Source organism: Lissotriton vulgaris, chromosome 10 (assembly GCF_964263255.1).
Source record: "Lissotriton vulgaris chromosome 10, aLisVul1.2, whole genome shotgun sequence".
NCBI lineage: Eukaryota > Metazoa > Chordata > Amphibia > Caudata > Salamandridae > Lissotriton > Lissotriton vulgaris.
Window position 1 is genome coordinate 270,401,970 of NC_141698.1, and position 23,639 is coordinate 270,425,608.

Sequence of the window (23,639 nt, forward strand, 5' to 3'; positions counted from 1 at the left end):
CAGGGTGCCTATAAAATGCACCAATAGAAAAAGAGTCCCCTTTTTTCATTCACTAAGAATGGTGTCTTATTTTACATAAAACACTGAAAGTGAATTGCTGGTGGTAATAAGGGAAAACCGGTGATTCTGACATTTCCTCCCTCAAATCTTCATAAAGACTACCGGTACCGGATAAGATTCAGGATAGACTTTATTCATTTCTGTTGCTTATAAAAAAATATATATATATTAACAGAAGAGGAAGGGCCTACTTTATGCTCAGTAAAACACTATTTTGCATAAGTAGTACAGACTAGCACTCCACCTTCTCCCGCTACATTCTCAATCAAAAAGTGAAAAAATGAAACTAGGCAAGTCGTCAGCTTTATTCGAAAACACATGGTGTATCATAAAAGCTACCAAACTATAACAGTATCTGAATTAAAAAACAATTGAAAGAAATCATTAAAATAAAGAGTAAAACATTAATAAAAACAAGCATTTGCAATGCAATAGGTCTCGCATTATTAAAGTTAGAGCTATTGGCATTGTAAATGGCAATGCCTTTTATGTTTTTGCTTTTAAAACATAAAAGGCATTGTCATTCTATGCTAATAGCTTAAACTTTCGCAAAAGTGAGACCTATTGCATTGCAAATGCTTGTTTAAAGGACGCCACTGTCACTCTGCACTCACTGTCACTCTGCACTCACTGTCACTCTGCACTCACTGTCACTCTGCACTCACTGTCACTCTGCACTCACTGTCACTCTGCACTCACTGTCACTCTGCACTCACTGTCACTCTGCACTCACTGTCACTCTGCACTCACTGTCACTCTGCACTCACTGTCACTCTGCACTCACATTTCTATTATGATATAATGCGATTTTAAGTGATATAGTGCAGGCTCATACTATCGATTCAGTATATTATAAAGCGATGAATGAATACAACACTTTATAATATTTCCGTTCCCCACGTGTCATGTCAAAAGCCTGGCATTTCTTGCCCATGTCGATGCCATGGCTGTCACAGCCTTCTGGGAAGCCGAACCTTTTGTTTCCACGCCACAGAATGAGATCTGCATATTCAGTGGAATGCAGTCACATCACAGTTGCTGTTTTGGGGTGAGACGTGTTGTCAAACAGCTGCTGCTTTGTCTTGCTGTCCCAGAGGTCCCACGGGAGCGGCCCATTTTTCGGGTTGTGTTTTTTAGACACGCATGGGATACGCTGTGTAAAGGAGGGAGCTGAGGAGCGGCACGTACGCGCACAAAAAAAACCAACATGGAGTGTAGGGGGTTTGGGAGTAGAGTGGGGGGGGGGGGTCGGTGAAAGTGGTGCTGGGTAATTGACATTGAGGGGGGTGCTAATAATGCAGTCTTTGAAGGGGCCAAACGCAAGCCAACAATAGCAAAATGTGAGCCATCACTAGCAGCTATTAAGTACTTCTGGGTCTGGGGGTGCAGTGGGAGCTTCTCTGTAGCACCCCATCCCCCAAAAGAGCACCTGAACAAAATATAGGATGCTTGTGTCGCCATTATAGAATGCCCCATTCTGTTGGATAAATTACATAAATTTGTTTATGATAAGTAATACTAACACACAAGTCTGAAAGCAGCGCCGCGAGGCAAGTAGGGTGTGATAGTAAGCGCTATCTAAAGGAGAAGCCATTTATCTTTTCAAACGTACACTCTCATGTGACAACCCAGGGCTGTACAGAAATGACGAGGCCGCCAGAGCTAATGACGAGTGTCCGCCCAAGATATGAAATGCTGTGCTATTTAGAATAAAACATGACGAGTTCAGGGTCTGAGACCCCACCATCTGAGATTGTGGCAGCCCACCTAGTCGCCACTCCGCCCCCAAAGCCTGCTCCATGATGTTAGTAAGTCCTAGTGTAGATAGGACGCGACTAGTAGCCGGGAATCTGTGTGCCCGGCCATGCTGAAGTGAGGAGTCGGGTTGTCACGAGCTAAGTTACTCTCGAAGTATTATTGTGAGGGTTCTGGGGACATGCATGTAAAAGTGCTTTGTCACGAGCTAGGGTATGCCTGGAGTGCAGAGCAACCATTTGGTCTGGGGCGGTTTGCATGCACTGATGCATCGACATAGCTTTCACAAATTGATTCTGGAATCACTACCTGGTCTGGATTCAGATCAACGCGTGCCTTGCTCAGAACTTCACAGCCTCCTATCAGTTTTTACTGTGCACGGCTAACGCAGCACGCCACGGTCGTGCTCTTCCTCGTCTGTCTGAACAGGACTTCCGCAGCTTTAGACTCCCGGGCGCAGGCTCCTCACAACTCCAGCACACAGACTAGGCTGGACCGGGGCACCCACCGCTGGAGGTAGCAGACAGATCACCACTCCAGTCACCCGCAGCCAGGGGAAAACAAAGAGCACTGAAACGATTGTCCAATCACAGCCCAGGGTTCTACAGAGGGTGTGACGGACGTCTCTGCGGTTTTAGAGGTCTTTGGAATGAGCGGCATTTGAGATGACTGGAGACTTTCTGCTCCTTCCGTCGCAAAATAAATATGGTAATATTTGAGCAGGCCGAGATATGTTTTCTCTGCACTACCCACATCCGTGCATCCTACACAAACGCATGGGAGCCGACATTACATAATTATTGGTGAGGCTACGCAATATAAACTGCTGAACTGAAGCTCAGTGAGTCTACCCATCCCGAGACTATCTTTGAAACAAGGTGCAGCAGGCAGCGCGATGATGCGGGCCTGAGCCCGGTGCAAACTGAACATCGCCGCCGGCCTGCGACCAGGAAGTCAGGCAGGCCGGGCGGGACAACCGGAAACAGGAAGTAGGAGGGCGGGAGCCTACCCCGCCTCCCACGGAAGAGCCGCGGCTGTTTGGAGCACCAGAGTAGGCAGGAGCCTACCCTGCGCTCGGTGCCGAAGGAGGGAGGAAGAGTCCTGCTGCCGGGCCCTGCAGCTGCCGATGAGAGGAGAGCCGCCGCGTGGGGCTTGTTGCTGAGCTGCGGCGGCGGGGGGGGGCTGTGTATGCGTGTGAGCGTGCGTGTCTTGGAGTCTGTGTGTGTGTGTGACTGTGTGGGGGGGGGGGGGGGGGGGGGGGGGTGTGCCTGTGTATGCGTGTGGCTGTGCGCATGCGTGAATGTGGGTGCGCGTGCACGCAGCGAAATCCAGCCGGAGAGAAGCGCGTGGCACTTTCTTGTCCTTCATTCACCCGAGTCAGCTAGCTATAGTTCTCCACCTGGACGCATCCTTCGGATGCTAATTCCAGGCTCGACCTAACAAGCAGAAACATCCCCTTGTAGACAGTACTGCTTCCTACGTCTTATAACAGCCCAAAAAAATTGAGACAAAAAGACACATGTATACAGGCTCGAAAGAGATTATAAATAAATAAAAGTTGGGCGGCATTGCACAAATCCAAGTTGTTTTAACAGGGGCTTAATAAAAAAATTCTCCGCTCTGTATAAAATAAACAGAAAAAGAGAACGTGAATAGTGCTCTGCTTAGTGACATTGTCGCATAGACAGCACGGGATCAGGCGCCCAGTTATTAATGATAGGAAAGCTCGTTAAATGATGAAAGATGTCCAGCCGGAAAGGAGTCAGCACAAACATATGGCATGGATTATATACATTAGCTAGATACGGTTGCAGGTCATGAGTGGTCAGAACTAACTGATTGTTCCGACCCAAGGGTTTCATATCTCAGTAGATATCCTCAAGTCCTCTAATAGGGATAAACATTTTAATTTAAGAGTTTCTTTGGATGCTGGTCAAAAGCTCTGGGTGGTCAAAATACTCATGGTGGCCATTGTCAACCAAGAAGTCACGCACAAATTTGATCCAGGGGATTAGATGCAGATGTAGATCTAAGACAGTCCTCTATAATAGAGTGGTTGAGCCCTGTGTGTTCCGTGAGCCAGAACTTGTGCCATAGCAAAATTGGCTGAATCTTGATAACATCTGCTAAATAAGGAACTCTCAATTTGTCGGTAGAACAACTTTCCAGAAGGACAAGGAGATTCCTTAGAAATGCATTTTCAGCAAGCTGTAGTAAATCAGCATTCGCATATTACCAAAGTTCAGATCCGTACGTGGCAGTCGGTCTACATTTGGCCTTATAGATGGTCAAATTTTACCTCTGGTGTTTTATGCTCTACTTCACGTGTTCAACAATATGGATTCAGATCATTTACCAAATTACTCTCAGCCTCCCCACATTTCAAATAGGTCAACAAATTCCCTACAATGCAATCCCTCCACCAAAACGCAACAGCCAAATATTAGTAAAGAATTGAAAGTTCCTGCCACTAAACTGCTAAATTATGCAGATATTGCAGGAGTAGTTCAGCAGCCTAATCAAAGCTAAGAGAATTTGTCCTAGTTTTGCGCATGGACTAAGGAAACAGCTGGTTCTTCCTTCTTCTCAAATAAGTGTTCTGAGGAAGAAGCAGTATGTCCAAGCATACAAAGTACAATTACTGAAAAATGTTCCTTCAAGGAATCCTGGGCATGAAAGAGGCTGCAGTCTCTGCAACTACTCTTCAGTTGCAATTTATAGCTTCATAAAATTTGCAAAGCATACTGAAATTGTATTACGGTGATTAATTGTAAAACACATTATTCAAATAAATAAAAATTACTCCTGATCCACTTGCTAAAAGATGGAGACTAATGCATCACAATATCAGGAAATCATTACACTGTACCTTATCTTCCAGCTTCTCCATCAGAGTGTGCGAGATGTAGCCAACCTTGGTCATAAGAATAATCACTGATTTAGGATCTTCTATCTCAGTCCAGCGCAGCTCAAGATGCTTTACCAAGTCACTAACCAGACTCTTTTGTTCTTGGGTATGAGCAAAGGCCACACAAAAATCAGTTAGACCAACTAACTGCTTAAAAGTCAACCGTCTGAGCCGCCAGCGCACCTCATTCTCCACAGACCTCAGGAGCTTGCCATTCTCCAGCCCCAGAAGGTACAGGCTTTTCAGCAAATTAACCAAATTTCCATTCCAGATGTGTGAAATCTAGAAAGAAAAGCAACAAATGTTAATCTTAAAGTTGTAAAGGATATAATCAACCAATTTCTTTAAAGAGGATTACCAATTGATGAAAATCAGTTTTTATAAACAAACTTGCCAAGTTAATCTGACGGGATCTGGAGAAAACAAGTTTAATGGAGCAGGTCTTGATTTAAGAAAAAATACCGAACACGCTCAACAATAAAAAAAAGTATATATATATATATCCCGTCAGTCAACAAATTGTTGGGACTCCTGTGTGCTCGAATAGCCGGTTACTGAACGGGGCTATCCGGTCGAATGCGGCATATCGCAGTGCAAGCGGTCTCAAGTATGGTGGAGCCATGAGAGAGGTATTGTACCTTTAAATGTGAGCTGGGAGAGAGCCATCGCTTCAATGGGAGTGGCGGCAGTAACACCTAAAAGGACCCCACGTGAAAACAACTCATTGATGAGCCAGCACTGAGGAAAGCTGAAATGCATCTGCCTAGACTAGAGGTTCACTTCCTTTTGGACTCTGCTTTCATTTTGGTAGAGAATAAAACCTTTGTAAGACGTACCCTTGCGGAGTCTGACCCTTTCTTATGGAGAGGGCATTGGACATCTAAAATATATATATATATATATATATAATCTGCTCCAGTTACACCAAACATGCGAGTCACTCAACGGGTGGGTGCTGTTTCGGGTTGGTGTCCCTCATCCATATTCTGCTACACAATCCTCTTCTTGTCAAAAGGAAGACCGCACTCTCAGGATTTCTTTAAGCAACGGTGTTTATTTTTTAAACGGACAGACGCGTGTCTGAGAAAACTCCTTCGGTGTCCATGCTTTATGCGCTGTGCGGCGCCATTTTAAGCTGCATTTTTCATGACATCAGAAACGGACTGCATTCACATTGCATTGTGCGCGCCATTTTGGGAGTATTATGCCCCGATCTTATTTATATAATACATTCAATTAATTCAGTAAGTTTCATTACATTTTAAATTAACACCTGTTGCACTTTTATGTTTCATTTCCACGTTATTAGGGCTAAGGTAGAGGATCATATATCCGCCATCTTCGGAAATATTTTACATAGTCAATAGATCTAATTATTGCACACAGTCGGGTGCCGACTGTGTGCAAATAACACACAGTTTATGTTGCTCTATGTCATCTGAACTATATTCAGTTGAAAGTAAGTGTGTTGCCGTGCAAAAGTAATGAAACTTACTGAATTAGTTCAAGTATGCATTTTGAGGATTTCTAGAGCAGCAGTCCCGTAGATCAGAGACTGCCAGTGCCGATCCACGGCGAGATATTTCACAACTATTAAGTTGAAAATGCTGTAATGAATTATGATGTTAGCATTTTTCGTTTGGTGAAATTGAATGTATTATATAAATAAGATCGGGACATAATACTCCCAAAATGGCGCGCACAATGCAATGTGAATGCAGTCCTTTTCGGATGTCCATGGAAAATGCAAATGCAGCTTAAAATGGCGCCGCACAGCGCGTAAAGCATGGACACCGAAGGAGTTCTCAGACACGCGTCTGTCAGTTTACAAAATAAACACCGCTGCTTAACCCCTTCCATGCTGGTGACGAACCCCAGCCGTCACGCTCTGCGGCGCTCGTGTGCTGATGACGGCTGGGGTTCGTCACGGCCCCGCCCTGTTCTTTTGTTTACCACACAGCGGCGGAAACGGCCCAGCATGGAAGGGGTTAAAGAAATCCTGAGAGTGCCGTCTTCCTTTTGAAAAGAAAAGAGGATTGTGAAACATATACATACATACATATATATCTTACTGCATACACCAACAGCAATAATTCAAACACTGCTTTCAATGGCTAGTACTCATACTATTTTCAGGGGGCGTTTCATAACTGAGAGCAAACCTTAGTGAACGAATGCCAGTATTTTAAAAAAATTCCCTCCATTACCATAGCTGCTTGGTTGAGCAGTCTGTTCAGTGCGATGTACAGGAAGGGTTCTGTTAAATCTACTCCATGCTGTTTACCTGTTTTGTTTTTAAATAACAAAGCTTTTGCGAAAAAGAATAATTGCTCTTACAAGTAAAAGAGGTTACATAAAATATTACCAACAAAAATTAAATCTCTATTCTTATCATTGGTCCCCAATTTAAAAAGCAGAGTACCAAGCTATAAGCCAGTTTTGACCTGTATATAAGAAAATGCACTGCACAAGCTACATACCAGTAAATGAAATTTTCAAAAAGGCGCATAGGGTGCAAGTACCAGTTTTTTCTTTCGAAATTATGTGAGTAACTATCAGTGCTTAATTTGTGCAGGTTGTATCCGGTGCTGGAACCAGCACTTAATTGTCAACACCAGGACATATGGCAGTCTTTAACAGGGTGGTACTGATTGCCTGATTTAGAGAGTAGCACAACAGTTGTTTATTAATTCAAAATACATTAAAAATTACTAGAACTGCCACACAAGCTATTCTTATAGCTTTAGCGTCCTGGAATAGTCTGAAATATCACACTTGGCATTCCAAACGCGAAAACGCACAGTTTGATGTCTGAGGGTCATCTGGAGACACAGGAAATCTTCGAAGTCTTCAGTTTATGGAACACCAGCTGGCTGTTAAAAGACTGCAATTCGTGTCAAGGACCCACTGGAGGGTTATGAAATGGATTCAATTGTGTAATGGAGCAGAGCCTACTATAGGTAACACTGAGCAAGACATTTTAAATATTATCAAAGTAGCACAGACTCATTACCAGCATGCAGCATTATGCTGTGATTAAAGGTGGCCAATTGATGATCGCTTAAATGTCACGTGCTGAAAATGCTTGTTTAAATTAATTCCGCCCCATTACATTTCCAAATGCCTGTGACCAAGGGGACAGGAGCCCCGAAACGCATAAGGCTAAAGAAATTAACTTTGTACATGAATAAATGCAGCTCTGCCTCGAAAATACTGCTGGTGTTGGAGTGCGCTTTCATAGCGAGGATGCTTTGTGTAAAAAAATATATATATATAATATATATATATCCTACTGCATACACCAACAGCAATAATTCAAACACTGCTTTCAATGGCTAGTACTCATACTATTTTCAGGGGGCGTTTCATAACTGAGAGCAAACCTTAGTGAACCAATGCCAATATTTAAAAAAAAATCCCTCCATTACCATAGCTGCTTGGTTGAGCAGTCTGTTCAGTGCGATGTACAGGAAGGATTCTGTTATATCTACGCCATGCTGTTTACCTGCTTTTTTTTTTTTAAATAACCAAGCGTCACTCCCCTGATATTGTTCTATTGCAGGAGACCCACTTGGTAGGGAACATGTCATGCCATGAACAGGAAGGGGTATCGTCTAGTTGCCCATGCCGGGTTCTCCTCTGGATCTTGGGGTGTTGGAATTCTTGTTAAGAACGCTTTCCCACTTGAAATAGACCCCACGGTCCTCTATGATAGGGGACGCTATGCTGCTATTTCGGGACGGTGGGAAGGCCGCACGCTTTCCCTGGTCTCTGTGTATATCCCTCCTGGCGTACAATCCAATACCTTTGCTGATTTGGGACGGGTTCTGCTAGATCTCCCCGGGGGGGGGGGGGGGTCTTTGATAATTGGTGGGGATTTCAACGCTGTGGTTTCCAGTTTGCTCGATAGACACCCCCATAGGGATCTACAGAGGGCACTTGGATGGCTACCTGACTTCATGGACACTCTGGGCCTGGTCGACTGTTGGAGATTGCTTCACTCTGATCAGCGGCAGTATACGTTTCACTCGGGCGCCCATGGTAGCCTCTCTAGGATTGATTAGGTGTAGGGCTCCCGGTTTTATGGTATTTCTTTTTTTGCCATTTCCGTCTGTATTTATCCATATTTATTTTTTGGGCATTTTTTCTGCATTTATCCACATTTGTTTTTGCCACACGTAAAAGACGACGCTACAGCTAGTATTTTTCCACATTTATTTAAATTGACAAGGCACACATGCGCTCACTTAAACTAGCGATTTGTTGTGGCTTTAGCAGTGCTTTAAATGGTCTGGTACTGAGTAATTTGAAAAGGAGAGTACCTGTGCTTCTCAGTTCTGCTATAAAAACGCCTTAGGATAGAGTACAAGCAATTATCAAGAGCAAACATGTGCCAGCGCTTCTGCATTTCCATCTAAAGCCAGGTAGGTAAAAAAAAAAAAAAAACGTTTTACAGACTTGCACCTGAGATTTACCTGTGCGAGACATATTTTCTACTGAAATCAATACTCCCGAGCCCCTGACATCTCGCCTTACTTCTGTACGCCCTCAATTAGCTTGATTTGACTACATTATCACAATACAAACCAGTCTTTCTTAATGACGACGAGCAGCAATTAAGTCTTTGTTTGTTTCCCCAATTAATTTCTCCACAATCAACATCAACATTCTTTAAGACTTTTATTTAAACAAAATATCCTTTTCCTTTTACTATTCCAGCTCCAGGAAGGTATTTTACATTTTCACAAGCTTGCAATTTGTGTTGAGCAATCTTGTGCTTTTTTCTATTTAAAGTGTCTTGCCGCACTCGATTTAATACCACTACTATTTTTCGGACTCAATGCAGTGTTCACAAATGTTTGCCTCCACTTCAAAGCCTTGCTCCAGCTTCTAAAGGTGGTATGTAAATAAATGATTGTCTCTTTCGCTGCCCTTATCACAATGTGGAATGCTACTGACCCAAAATGTATACACTTAAAGGTCCAGAAATTAAATGTCCTTTGCATCACACAGTAATGCTGCCTGTTTAATTGTTTGTGTAAACTATGCACAGAATCCAGGCCCACCATTAAAATAAGAAAGGCTTGCTTGAACTATTATCAAGACTGTCTTTAAAAATAAGGCCTGAATTACATATCATTTAAATACTTGTTTACATTATACTTCAAGTAGTATTTGGCAGAAAATGATGATTTTAGAGGGAAAAGCTTTCATTTGAAGATCGTTTAGCATTCAAAAATTTGTCCCCACCTCAAGCTGTAGTTTAAAAAAAGCGGAGTGCCAAGATGCGCTGCTGCTGCTTAAAACGTGCACTCTGTTGGGCCTGGGACAGGAGGAGTCAGGGGAGGCTACAGCATGGGGCGAACAATAAAGCCTCATTAACAAGTAAATGGTCTTTCAAAAGACCTGTGAAGTACTTTGGCACGGCTGTGTGTGCCCGGGAAGGAATTTCCAGCAGCAGGTAGGGGGCCTGGAGAGAACTCTGGATTAGAGTATGGCAAAGTTTTTTAGTATTTTGCCGTTTCTAAATATAAATACAAAGAAAATATAGATTTCCGTCTGTATTTATATGTAGAAATCCGTAAAAACGGAAAAAACGGAAGCCCTAATTATGTGTTGGTGCAGGCTGCACAGGCGTTTTGTATTAAAGAGATCAGGCATATGGCCCGGGGTATTTCCGATCACTCCCCGCTGTGGCTTCGGTTGGAATTAACATCGGGTGCCGAGTGACGGGTAGCCCCGATCAACCCTTGGTTTCTTCGTAATCCCAAGACCCGCAGTGAACTTGTAAAGGCTTTGGATCACTATTTTCGGGAGAATGAAGGTTCGGTTTCCTCTGCGGTCTCCTTGTGGGAGGCGTTTAAGGCTGTTATCAGGGGTCAAGCTCTATCATTGATTGCTGGAATCAAGAATCAGAAAGAGGAAGAAGTGGTAAAGATAGAGACTGAGATCGCTGACTTGGAACTAGCGCTAGAGCGGGAGGTGACCCGTTCTGGATTGCATGTTCTGCAATTGAAGCATTTGGAATATAAGATGTTGGTGACGGAGGCTGCGAAGGCTCTTAGTCGGGAACAGGGGCGTCTTTATGATGTTGGAGACAAGGCAGGCAAGTTGATAGCATGGTTAGATAGAAAGGATAGAGCGAATCGGGTGGTACCGGAGATTGTGACAGTGAGTGGAGCTGTTGTGACAGACCCACAAGAGATCGTGGCGTTTTTTGCGGATCATTTTCATACTGTACTCTTCAGTGTCTGATAGACCGGAGGAGGACTCGTGCATATTAGAGATATTGCCCTGCCGTGTCCCTCTGTGGAAGACAGGGAACTTATGGATGGTACAATTACTGCAGATGAGGTGGCGTTAGCTATGCGTTCCCTACGTTCCGGTAAGCGATGGGTCCCAATGGTCTGCAGATAGAAGTGTACAAGCTCCGGCCTGACAAGATTGCTCCATATTTAAGGGACATGTTGCTAGAGTCCCGGGACCGTGGTTTTCTCCCCCGCGACCAAAGATTGGCGACGATAGTTGCAATACACAAGGAAGGGAAACCGAGGAATAGTTGTGCCTCATACAGACCGATCTCTCTGTTAAATGCCGAGCCTAAAATTCTTGCCAAGCTACTGGCTAATAGACTGATCAAAACCATTAGTGCTCTAATCCACCCGGATCAGTCTGGTTTTATCCCGCATAGAAACACAGCTTTGAACCTTCGGCGTCTGCACGGAGTCCTCGCGAGGGCCGCGACACTGAGTGAGCCGGCCATTTTGGCATCTTTGGACGCCACTAGGGCGTTAGATACTGTGGAATGGCCGTATTTGTGGGCGGTGCTGGCTAAATTCGGGTTTGGACCAGATTTTATTGGTTGGGTTCGGCTTCTTTGTGCTGACCCACTCGCACAGATTAAGGTTAATGGTCGTGTTTCGGCTCCGTTTTGTCTCGGTCGGGGTACCCGTCAGGGTTGCCCACTCTCCCCCCTTTTGTTCGCTCTGGCCTTGGAGCCCCTCGCTGCCTGGAATCGTTGGGAGCCCTCCATGAGGGGTATTTACTGGTCTCCGGAATACGAAGATCGCATCTCCCTATATGCAGATGACATCCTGCTTTACTTAACTTCCCCTAGGAAATCTCTGATAGTTGTGTGACGTTTTGACTTCCTTTTGTAAAAATTCGGGCCTGATTATCAACTGGGCTAAATCCTATCTTTACGTCCTCTGTGGTGATACTCCAGTTTTGTGCGTAACTGTCCCATTCAGATAGCGCAGGAGGGGTTTAAATATCTTGGTATTTATGTTTCGTTGGACCCTCGGGTCAGATATGAGCAAAACCTTCTCCCCCCCTTGAATGGGTTGAAGAGAGATGTTGCGTACTGGCGGAAGCTTCTGCTTTCCCTGCTTGGGGGAGCGGCCCTTTTTAAGATTATGTCTCTTCCTCGTTTTTTGTATGCCCTTCAGAATACACTTGACATAGTTCCTGCTAGTTACTTTCAGATAGTTGAGGGTCTACGAAGGGAACTGCTGTGGGACAGCAGGCCCCGCATCGCGATTGCCAAATTGACACTCCCGTGGTACGACGGGGGTATTGCTCTTCCCGAAATCAAAAGGTACTATTGGGCATCGCAGTTAGGGGCCATCAACCATGATATGTATGGCCCCGAGTTAAACCCTGGTTTCGCCATGGATCGGTGGCTACTTCCCGGGGGCTACTATTACAGGGTGCTATATTCTAAGTCGGTGGTAAGGTCTTTGTCGGGTCCGACGAGGGCAGCCGTTCGGGTCTGGCAGGATGCCACTAGTGCGTTAGGTTGGAAAGATCACCTGACCTTGGCTACTTCGTTTTTCGGGTCTGATAGGTTTGGCAAATTGTGGAACACCAAGGGGTTCGACAAATGGGATCTTATAGGCATTAACAAGGTGGGAGACCTCTGGGTCAAGGGACAGGTAAAGTCATTTGCGGCCCTGCAAGTTGAGTTTGAATTGGGTGGGTCCGAATATATCCTTTATGCTCAGGTTCGTCATGCATTAACTTCGGTCTTCCCGATTGGGGAGGAGATACCGGAATCTACCCCACTAGAGGACAGAGGGTTGGATGGTCATTTACTGGATAGTACCATATCCCTGGTATATAAAAAATTGATCACAGGGCGGACCTACTGTTGAAATTGCGAGATCAATGGACCCGTGATGAGGACTGGCAGTCTGCAATCTCCTCCCCCAAGGAGGTTGCGATTCCAGCACGGCTCAGATTAGTTCAACTGAAAATATTACATAGAGTATATGTCACGGGTCCCCGTCTGGTTCGCATGGGATTTTCTGAAGAGGGTCTTTGCCAACGGGGTTGCGGGCAGCTGGGTACGTTTCTCCACATTATCTGGGAATGCAGGGAATTCGCTGTTTATTGGAGGAGGGTTCACAAGGTTATTCAGGAAGTCACGGGTGGCTCTCTTGCCAGAAGCCAGGCGCTGCTTGCTAAATGTCTGGGAGCCCACTGACCATAACGTGGCTCAAACTCAAGGGGTGACCCTAGGGGCTATGATCGCCAAAAGTAATATCGCACAATTATGGGGATCCCAGAGACCCCCTACCCTCGAGGTGTGGATGGAAAACATGGATTGGTGCATGTTTAGGGAAAAAACTGTATACCTGGCTCGGGGTCGTCCCCGGAAGTGGCACAAAATATGGGGTCCGTGGAACCGATATAGAGGCGACATATGTGTACCACCAACGACGCCTGCCCTTGATGTCCTGCTTTCCCCCTGACCTTGCATTCCTTCTTGATTGCTTTAAGGTTTCTGATGCTCCCTCCTCTCCCCCCACCCGTCACTGTATTGATTATTTCATTGTTGATCTAATGATGTACCGCCTTTGCACAGTCTATGCACTTCATGTAATTTGTTGCTGCCTTGCTTGTTCTTTCTAATAAAAATAAATAACAAAAAATAAATAACCAAGCTTTTGCGAAAAATAAATGCTCTTACAAGTAAAAGAGGATACATAAAACATTCCCAACAAAAATTAAATCTCCATTCTTATCATTGGTTCCCAATTTAAAAAGCAGAGTACCAAGCTAAAATGCACTGCACAAGCTACATACCGGGAAATAAAATTTTCAAAAGGCGCATAGGGTGCAAGTACCAATTTTTTATTTCGAAATTATGTGAGTAACTATCAGTGCTTAATTTGTGCAGGTTGTATCCGGTGCTGGAACCCGCACTTAAATGTTAACACCAGGACATATGGCAGTCTTTAACAGGGTGGCACTCTTTGCCTGATTTAGAGAGTAGCACAACAGTTGTTTATTAATTCAAAATACATTAAAAATTACTAGAACTGCCACACAAGCTATTCTTATAGCTTTAGCGTCTTGGAATATGCTGAAATATCACACTTGTAGGGAGTGTGATGGTGAATAGTTGTGTTGGCAGCACTGGTCGGGGCAATGGGTAGTGCGATCTGTGGTAGCCTCCTGACGAGGGCCCTGGCACTTCTTGTTTTACAAATGAAGGTGCTCATTAGGATGGCGAACGGACCTGCGTCCGTCCGCCACCCCAGAAGAGAAGGGACCGTCCGCAGGGGCAGCGCCGGTCCCTCCAGTGCAATTAGGATGCGACCGCCACCCTGGCGGTCACATCCTCAATATTTAACATTGCGACGGGTGCTGCTTGAAGAAGCACCCGCCGCAAGGTTAAATATGCATGCTTCGCATTTGCGTGCAAAAAGCGGCAGGCACCGCGCGGTGCCTGCCACTTCGTGCACACAAATGCAGGGGGGTACCATAGGTACACCCCCTGTACACCTCCCAGTCACCCTGGGGGCCCGCAACGGGCCCCCTAAGAAATCTCAGTATGCCTTTCCACGGCGGAGAAGTCGCAGCAGAAAGGCATCAGTTTCCCCCCATCCTAATATGGCTGGCGGTGTCTGTTCGACACCGCCTCCATATTAGAGCTTTTCCACCGCGGTCGTAAGGCGACCGCGGTGGACGGTCTTCCTGACCCCCCAGCCATCCTAATCTGGCGGGGGGTCTTTGAAGCCTCCACAGCGGTTTTTCCACATCCTCCAGGCCGGCGGACACTGCCGCCGGCCCGGAGGATGTGGAAAAACCGCAATGCTAATGACCCCCTAAGTACTGGTAACAATGTGAAAAACAATTCAGGGTTATGAAGTGTCAGCAGCTCTGTCAACAGAGGGACCACTTGTGGCCTGATCGACTAAGCCTACTCCCTTATGCAAGTGGAGCAATTGCAATGGAAAGAATGGACAGGTGGCTTGAAGTGTAAAGTCCACACACATCACAACTTACAATTAGAAGCGGGAATGCAACAGGTGTTACACTCCTGTTTGAAATTTGAAAAGATAGATATCAATTTTAACACCACTGCAGTTGCAAAACCACTCATCAGTTACAGACCACCGAAGTTTAGATTTGGAAACTGAAAGTCTGCCCCATGGGACAACTTTTGGCAACTGTGGCCGACAGCTTGAGGGGAGCTGGCTTTGTTTGTTTAAAGCAGCTTGTGTCCCTTTAATGAATATTGGTTGCTTTAAAAAATATATATTTACCACTGGAAATAGAAACCCAGCGACAGAGGTCTTCTGTTGCTAGCAGGACACCAATCCCCGACTCCCAGACAATTGCAACTTCGACTTGCCCGATTCACAAATGTAAGGTATTTTGCAATTCACTGTAAATTAACAATTTGCAACAGGAACCATCAATACATAAGTCCATAAACTGCATTCTCGCTGACAAATCGCACATCCCTGATTTGGAAATGTGAAGAGTAAACCAACTCCACTTACTGAAGGGTGACAAAAAAAATTCCTCCTTTCTCATAATAGGCCTGGTTTCATACTCGAGGAAAAGTTACATAAATCAGTTGAACAATTTGTCTATAGCACTTTTTATCCCCAGTACCATGTGTGAGATAACTGGGGCCCATGAGCTACAGGGATTTAATGTAGCAACCATTTGGGCCAGATCCCGACACAAAGGAGACGGGACTGAATTTGAGGAGGCTGCGTCTTATAGCCAAATGAATATACAGAATTTAAAAATCCTTTATAAATCACGGCATACTTTCAATTCTACTAATTAAGCAATTACTTCCAATAAGGAATAAAGCAATAGCCAAATACCAAGATTAACGGAGGGCTACATTACCTGCTTCTCTATAGTTTGTAGTAACTGTTGACATCGATCATCTTGGAGGATGCTACCCGCCTCCAGTTTGGTCTCTGTGGCATTCCGAGAGATGGCAATAACAATAAGGGCAGCCTGGTTCCCTGTCACAATTTGAGCCCTGCCTATCTGAAGCAAGTCTTCCAGGCCAGATGCAGTCTCAATGAGTCCTTCAACCTCAGTCCGATCAGGCAGCTTTGTGTGCACCTGCTCCTTGACCTGGAAAGGGTCCGCTTGTCTGCAGAAGCTAGAGGTGTGCACAGTTGAACGAGGTACAGTCTTAGGGGGGATAGGTCTGCTGGCTAGAGCACAAGCTGGTGCAGTCACTGGCACTTGGAAAGAGGCTCTTAACAGCCGGGAGCAACGATGTGCCAGTCGGGAAGCCATTGAGATTCTTCAATTACTCGAACCAAGGTCAGCTCTGCACCATGCACCTGCTGAAGGACAAAAACAGAAGATTCAGAATTATCGAAAGCACATTAGCGTGCAATATCTACTTGTATTTTAACCAAACCACAATCAATATTGTGTATACATGCACTGCATTTTCAACCACATTACAGGTAACGGAATCACAGCTAGTTCCTAACTTTTTTCTTTAATAATAGCTTATGCTCTTGATATTTGTTTTAGGAGCACTTGCCATTATTGTGACCTTCTAGACTAGAGAGTGCCTGTTGCTTTACTCTGCATAGCTGCACTTGCCTCAAACTCTGTGTAGTATCTGTTCCATACTGAGGCTAGTAGACAAGGCCCAGGAGGTGATGTAGTTTGGTCAGCAAATGAGGATGACTAGGAAAGGTGAGGGAGTGAAAGAGTTAATATGGTGTCTCAGTCGGGAGACCAGAACAGGTAACTACCTGAATATGTATTGTCAGAAAAATATATGTGAGGTGGAAAGCAGGGCCGAACTGGCTACCGGGCAGTTGTGTGTGCTGCGGAGCTGGGGGCTCATTTCTCTGTGGTGGGGGCTTATTTCGTTGATGGGGACCTGCATGCGCATTGAAATAAAAAAAGGAAAACGAATTTCGTTTTTCACACGCAGGTCCCTATCAACGAAAACAGCCCCCAGCTCGGCAGCACACACAACTGCCCAGTAGCCAGTCCGGCCCTGGTGGAAAGGCTTTAATGGATGCTATACACTATTTTACAACTGTAAACTTGAGTTTTCTTTTGACTGTGAGGTCAATCATATAGAAGCGACCGCCTAGATTAAGTTACCAAATAAACATATTCGGATTCAACCACAACCCATGTGGTCTATATGGTTCAGAAAGTGGTTTAAGAGTCTCTTCAATCGTGGATACCAGGATGGCCTCAAAGCATGTCTGTTAGTCCCAGACAAACAAGTCAACTAACCCTCCTACACCATTATTTGAGATCACTGCCCAATATTCCAGAGGGACCTAGATGCGCCTGACAAAGGCAAAAAAAACTTTTTTTGTATAGCACTTAATACTGCAGTAGTTGGTTATTAAGCACTGCACATAAAATGTGTTACTGTTACGCATAGAAATTATAATCAAGCTGTCAACTTTACAATATGGAAAGTCACAGCTGGCACTGTTGGGACTCAAACATGTGATCGGGACACACAAGAGGTCAGCACCAAGCGCTTAAGTCTGACCCATCCTGCCCAATTCTGGTTGTGATGATTGCAGCAGTCCGGAACCAGCAGCTGTACTTCGAAGTGCCATTATGCACTCTCTTATGCATTTTCCCTGCTGATATATGAACATCACTAGGGGTGGGTGGAACTCACGGAATTCTACCTAAAAACTCCGGGAGATTACACAGAGTTCCACGAGCAGCAGAATTCTGGTCTGTTGCACTGATTTTTTTGAACCCCGGAACTCATCCTGCACTGTAAAATCGGCACGAACAGCACCACGCGGCATGCCAGAGGGCGATGCTTTTTTCTGCCGCTCGAGTAGATTTTCTACTTGAGCTGCAGCTTTCACTGCGTGAGCGCCAAATTTCTCAACACACGCGGAGGCAACCAGCCACAGGTGCCCACGTTGAGAAACCTCTCTGGGAGGCGGTCTATTGTTAGTTTCTCACGCGCGCCAACTTACTGTTGGCAAGCCATGTGCAAGAAAAATTCCACCATGCTGCAGTTGGCTGAGTTTTTGCGGAACTCCATGCTCTAAGCAGGCAAAACTCTATAGGCAGAGCAGAGTTTACCATACACACCATGTCATTGCTAACCAAGTGTTAGACTTGGCTTTTTACGTGTGTTTACCCTCAGACTGTTTGCTTTTTGGCCTTCTGTGTATGTTGGTTTTAGGACTCTGGGCACTTTACCACTGCTATTCAGTACTAAAGTGCATATGCTCTCTCTAGGTAAATTGTGTTATGGATTTGTGTTTCCATGATTGGAGTACTTGATTTACTTGTAAGTCCCTAGTACAGTGCACTGTGTGTGCCCAGGGACTGTAAATCAAATGCAGCTAGTGGGTCTGCAGCACTGACTGTGCCACACACATGAGCAGCCTGTAAATGTAACTCAGACCTGCCACTGCAGTGTCTGCGCACAGTTTTAAACTGCCATGTCGACCTGGCAAGTGCACCCACTTGCCAGACCCTAACCTTCCCTTTTCTTACATGCAAGTCAACCCTAAGGTGGTGCCAACGTACCCCTGTGGGCAGGGTGCAGTATGTGAAAGGCGGGGCATGCCCTGATGTGTGTGGAATGCCCATATAGTGAAATACTGCTAATTTCGATTTTCACTATTAAATGGCTATCTGTCCCAGAGGACAGAATGAGAGTTTGTTTATAACATCTTATAAATATAACTTCCTATTAGGACAAGTTAGAAAGACGGAGCTTAGTATGCCTGAACTCAGAATATAAAAATGCCTCTTTTAGTAAAGATGATTTTTATATTGTGCCTTTTAAAATACCACTTTTAGAAAGTGGGTATTTTCTTGCTTAGCCATCCAGTATGCCTCTGCTGGTTTGTGGAGGGACTGTCTGGCTTCGGAATGGCAGGAGGGGGAGGGGGGGCGGTTGGGGTTTGATGTGTGTCCTGCCTTTCCTGGGTGAGTCACGGTTGGGCTGAATAGACCAGGGCTGCATTTAGAGTGTGGGGGGGGGGGGGGGGGGTGATTTCTTTCACACCTGAATGGGCATGTCTGCCTTAGACAATGCTGTCTCCACCTCCTGCCGGGCAGCTGCACCAGAGAAGATAGAACTAGTATTGGCTGGGCAAAGAGCTTCTCTTGCCACCAGAGAACAAAGAAATGTGTGCTATAAAAAAAATGGGGTCCAGACCCAGAACTTTAGATTACTGCTGAACTAAGGAACGTGCCAGGATGAAGGGTTGGAAAAGCCATCAGGAAGAACTGTCACTTTGCTGCGTGTTCTGCTGTGTTGGCCTGCTGCTCGCTGGTTCTGTCTGGGGCAGGGAAAGGACTGGAGTGTACTTTCATCACCCTGTTAAGAGTTTTATCCAAGGGCTTGAAGTAGAGCTTGCCTCCTATTGAAGTCTCAGGGATAGAAAAGACTTCAGAGAGAACTTGCTGGAATCAAGGAACCTGCCAAGAAGAGCAGCTGCCAGGAGGAGTACTGCCCTTTTGCTGTGTTGCTTTGTTGGGTTGGCCTGCAGTTGCTACTTCTGCCTTGGGCAGTGAAAGGACTGGACTAAACTTTCTTCATTTGTGCCGAGTATCTCCAAGGGTTTGAAGTAGAGCTTGCCTTGGGTTCTGAAGTCTCGGGGACTGCTAAGACTTCACCAACCTCTGGGTACCTATCTGGAACTGCTGTTTCAGTTGCCACAGAGAAGGGAAATGCCACAGACTGTTGCTGGCTCTGTGTCCTGACTGCACCGCAGAGGGTACTGTCCGCATCTCGCACCGCAACCCTGGTATCACAGATGACTGACGCTCCCACTGAGCCGCTACTTTCAACATGACCTGTGGGCACTGCACTCCGTACCACCTCACTTCACCATCCTGATCTCACAGACGTAGTCGCTGCTGCTGACTTACACGCCCGTGACCGGATCGTGGCTGGGGGCATCGCTCGCAAGTTTCACGACACCGCCTCATCCCACACAGCCGTCTGGAGCGACCGACGCCAGCTTCCACTAACCGGCTCAGACACTTGCACCGCAACCTGCCAGCACCGCCCTGCACCATAAGCCTTGGTCTCACAGATGCCATCTGGACAATAGGCACTGAGCGCTGACTGCACCGCATCGTGAGAGCACCGCACCCTGCACCGCAATCGCAACAGTTGCCACGACCTACTCGCAGCAACACACCAGACGCAACGAGAAAGGTACAGTTCACGAGTCTGCTCGCGATTTCGCAGGCCAGTACCGACGCGGTCGTCTGGAACCGTTAGACTGTTTTTAGCATCGTTGTAGCCCTGGACAGAGCTACCGACTGGTAAGAACTGTTTGAGACATTTCTGCAATTTTGAAGATATTTTGCAAAGTATATATTTTTAAGTAATGTATGTTGGATTCTTATAGTTTTGGATCGTTTCACTGTATTACTGTTTGTTATGTGCAAATGCAAAATGCAAAATGCAAATGCTTTACACACTACCTCTAAGATAAGCCGGACTGCTCATGCCAAGCTTCCAAGGGGGTTATTTTTGGAGTGCAACTCCCTTACCCTGATTAGGAAGAAGGGTCCTTACTTGGACAAAGGTGCAAACCATTGCCAACCAAATACCCACATTTCTAACACCAAGCCTAACATTGCAGCGAATACTAGCTCTGTCCATTTGCCCCTTGACTTAAAGGAGTTTGGTAACTGATTGCATGCAGCCAATATTTAAATAAACACTGTGCGTGTTGTGGTCTGTCAGATAATTGAGCACTGGTTAGTTAACCACATCATTCATAAGCTTATTGTCTGTGGCACATATTATCCCCTAGCGTCTATCTACAAAGACGTGGGGCCCATAAGACACAGATTTGCTGTAGCAACCATTTGGGCCAGTTTCCACCACATACAAGGAGGAACTGAATTTGACTAGGTTGCATAAACACAGAATGTGTAACCTGTGCTATAAGAAACTATAAAATATGTAGATACTAGTGAGTAGTTGCACAATGAAGGGCAGTTAGAACTCACACTGACACCCCCAAAAAGCCATTACATGGACCAGCTTAGTCTGTCCCCATCAACGCAGCCTTCAGTATATACCAACAAACCCTTCTCCAAAGCTGCTAGACTCCACTGCAAAATGATCACAATCATAAAGTTCTAGATCAGCAATCCATACACACTTGCAGCACTCAAAATCCCACCAACAGCATTCGCTCCAAGATACGCCACACAGAAATGTTGCTGAAATTATTTAAGCCTTCAATTATACTTTTAGAGGTAAATGGAAAGTATGCCAGGTGTTAAAAGGTGCACACAAATTTGACTATGTACCAACTAGTATTACTCTTTTTACATTCATAAGTGTAAGAAGCACCATCACCAAACACTTCATAACATGTACAGTTCAAAATACCGATAGTTATTTACTCAAAAGAATTAATGATCTGTATGAATAGCACATTCAAATCAATTATCTTTATTTAGATATAACACATATATCTTTAAAAGAAGGTAACAAAATTCACATTGTGTATCAATAAATAAGATTAAAAAATCTTGAAGAATAAAAACATGGTCAGTTAACAGTCATTATAAAAACGGAAATTGTCTTCTCTTAAGCCTCTTTAAATAAAATAGAGTAGCTTGAAGCATGATGTATAGGGAAAAAAGTTGTCTCTTCCTCCCTTTTATATTATACTCGTATCAATGGTATCCTACTTTTAGTTAGCAGCCGACATTCCTGAGGTTACTGGTCGTTTTATTTTAACCTCCCTAAGAGTTGGAAAGTGGGAGGGGCACTTTAGCAGGGCCTCTTTTGATTGAAATTACGGTATGCTTGCAGAATGAAGTTTATGAGTCTTATGTTTAGGGATGTGTTTTCAGGATTTAAAGCTACCATGATAGCTTGCCTGCAAGTCCTGGCACCCAGCCTATTCCATTCTGGTTTTAGTCTTCGCCTGCGTTCTGAATTAAAAGCTGGGCAGAGGCAGATCACATGCGACATAGTTTCAGCTGTTTTGCCACACCCTCTACAAGTTAAATCTTCAGCGGTGCGTCGCCAGGAGGGTAAATCTTTCAGGAATCGCCAGTCGCCCATTCTAATGGCGATAAGGCTGCGTTTATAGATGGAGTGAATATGTACAGGCCAGATAGGAGGCGGGGGCTAGCCGTCTATAAGAGTTTACAAGAGCCCAGGCGTGACTGCGTTTCAAAAAGAGTGCTTTATCGATGATACTTGATCTCATTCTCACACCATTTTTGATCCCTATTTTGAATGCTGTCTGACTAGGATTCAGGGCCCACAAATCACTTGCTGACATTCGCTGAATGGCGTCTTTAAAGAGACGGCCGTATGTTCCACCTGGATTTTTCTGGGTTATTTCTTCCCAGACTAGGGATTCTAATGTATTGGGGTCCGCTTGTCAGAGATTAAGATATGCCCCGATGTTGGAGGCATCGTAGTTTATCAGTCCCATCTCCAGTCTTATCTGTGCAGCAGATAAGAATTTTGGCAGCTGGAGAACCTTTTTATAAATTTTGGTTGTGTGCTGGTTCAAGGCTGTATTCATTTTCCCCCCAAATAACTATGCCATACGATAGAGTAGGGCCAATTTTTGCTCTCCTCACCTCCAAAAGAGGCGATAGGGTTGGGCCTGAGAGATTTTTTGCAAGCTTGCCTAGTGATACCGCAAGGGTTATTGCTTTGACTGCGATCTTGTTACGCTGCTTTCTAAAATTGTATTTAGAATCCAGGTGGACGCCTAGATATTTATATGACTGGCCTGTTATGAGGCTTATGTTGTTGAATGACCAACCACCACCTGTGTGTCGTTTCTTACCAAAAGGAACGACTTGCGTTTTTTTTTTAAAGTTGACCTCTAATTGGTTAATAGTCGTATAGTCATTCAGTTTATCAAGGAGCCTTTGTAGGCCAACCCTAGTGAGGCTAAAAAGGACAAGGTCATCGGCGTACAAAAGGTTGCTTAGACCCAAGCCACCGACTTTTGGAGAACGGCTGTTGGTATCGTCCAGGGTCGCCGACAGATCTGCTATAAACAGGTTAAAGAGAAGGGGGGCCAACACACATCCCTGCTTCACGCCCCTAGTTGTCATTATTTTCGGCGAGAGATGTGTGCCGGACCCGAGCTTCACCCGAACCCATGTACGCGAGTGGAGTTCGATAATTGCCTGTAATAGATTCTCTGGAATCCCCCACTTTCTTAATTTTACCCATAGAGCCTCCCTAGGGACTATCAAATGCTGCTTTGAAGTCGACGAAGCAACAAAACACTAACCTAGATGTTAGTAGTGCCTTGTCGACTATAGTTGAAATTGCTAGCAAATTAGTGCTGGTCCCTGAGTTTGCAACAAACCCTGTTTGATTCATTGGCAACAATTTATAGTCCTTTGCCCATAACCTTAGATCCTCCAGTAGGAGGCCTGCATAATGCTTGGCTTCAATATCCAGGAGGGCAATGAGTCTGTAATTGCTTGGTTGGGCACGTGATCCTGATTTGTAAATTGGGTGGATTATGGCGCCCCGCCATGAGTCCGGGATTGTTGCTGTTCTCAGAGCGTAATTGAAGAGATTAGTTAGTGTTCCGGACCAGAAGGCAATTCAGATTTAAACAGGCTCTGTGGCAGGCCATTTGGGCCCGGAGCCCCATCAGATCTTGCTTTG

General features: G+C 45.1%; 1 protein-coding gene and 2 non-coding genes across 4 annotated transcripts in view; all 3 read right to left on the reverse strand.

The window, feature by feature from the left end:
• Positions 1 to 23,639, reverse strand: part of TBRG4 (transforming growth factor beta regulator 4) — a 262,457-nt gene that overhangs the window by 55,305 nt on the left and 183,513 nt on the right. For both annotated transcript variants that reach the window (XM_086940993.1, XM_086940992.1), the window contains 2 exons: positions 15,878 to 16,332; positions 4,685 to 5,005 (listed from right to left, as the gene is read on the reverse strand). In XM_086940993.1, coding sequence (XP_086797119.1) covers positions 4,685 to 5,005; positions 15,878 to 16,282 — 726 coding nt within the window. In that variant the 5' untranslated portion in view covers positions 16,283 to 16,332. The remainder of the gene's footprint in view (positions 1 to 4,684; positions 5,006 to 15,877; positions 16,333 to 23,639) is intronic.
• On the reverse strand, positions 15,601 to 15,737 carry LOC147685112 (small nucleolar RNA SNORA5). Its single transcript, XR_015300813.1, has one exon. It is a non-coding gene; the product is annotated as a small nucleolar RNA SNORA5 (small nucleolar RNA).
• LOC147685113 (small nucleolar RNA SNORA5) lies at positions 20,756 to 20,891 on the reverse strand. Its single transcript, XR_015300809.1, has one exon. It is a non-coding gene; the product is annotated as a small nucleolar RNA SNORA5 (small nucleolar RNA).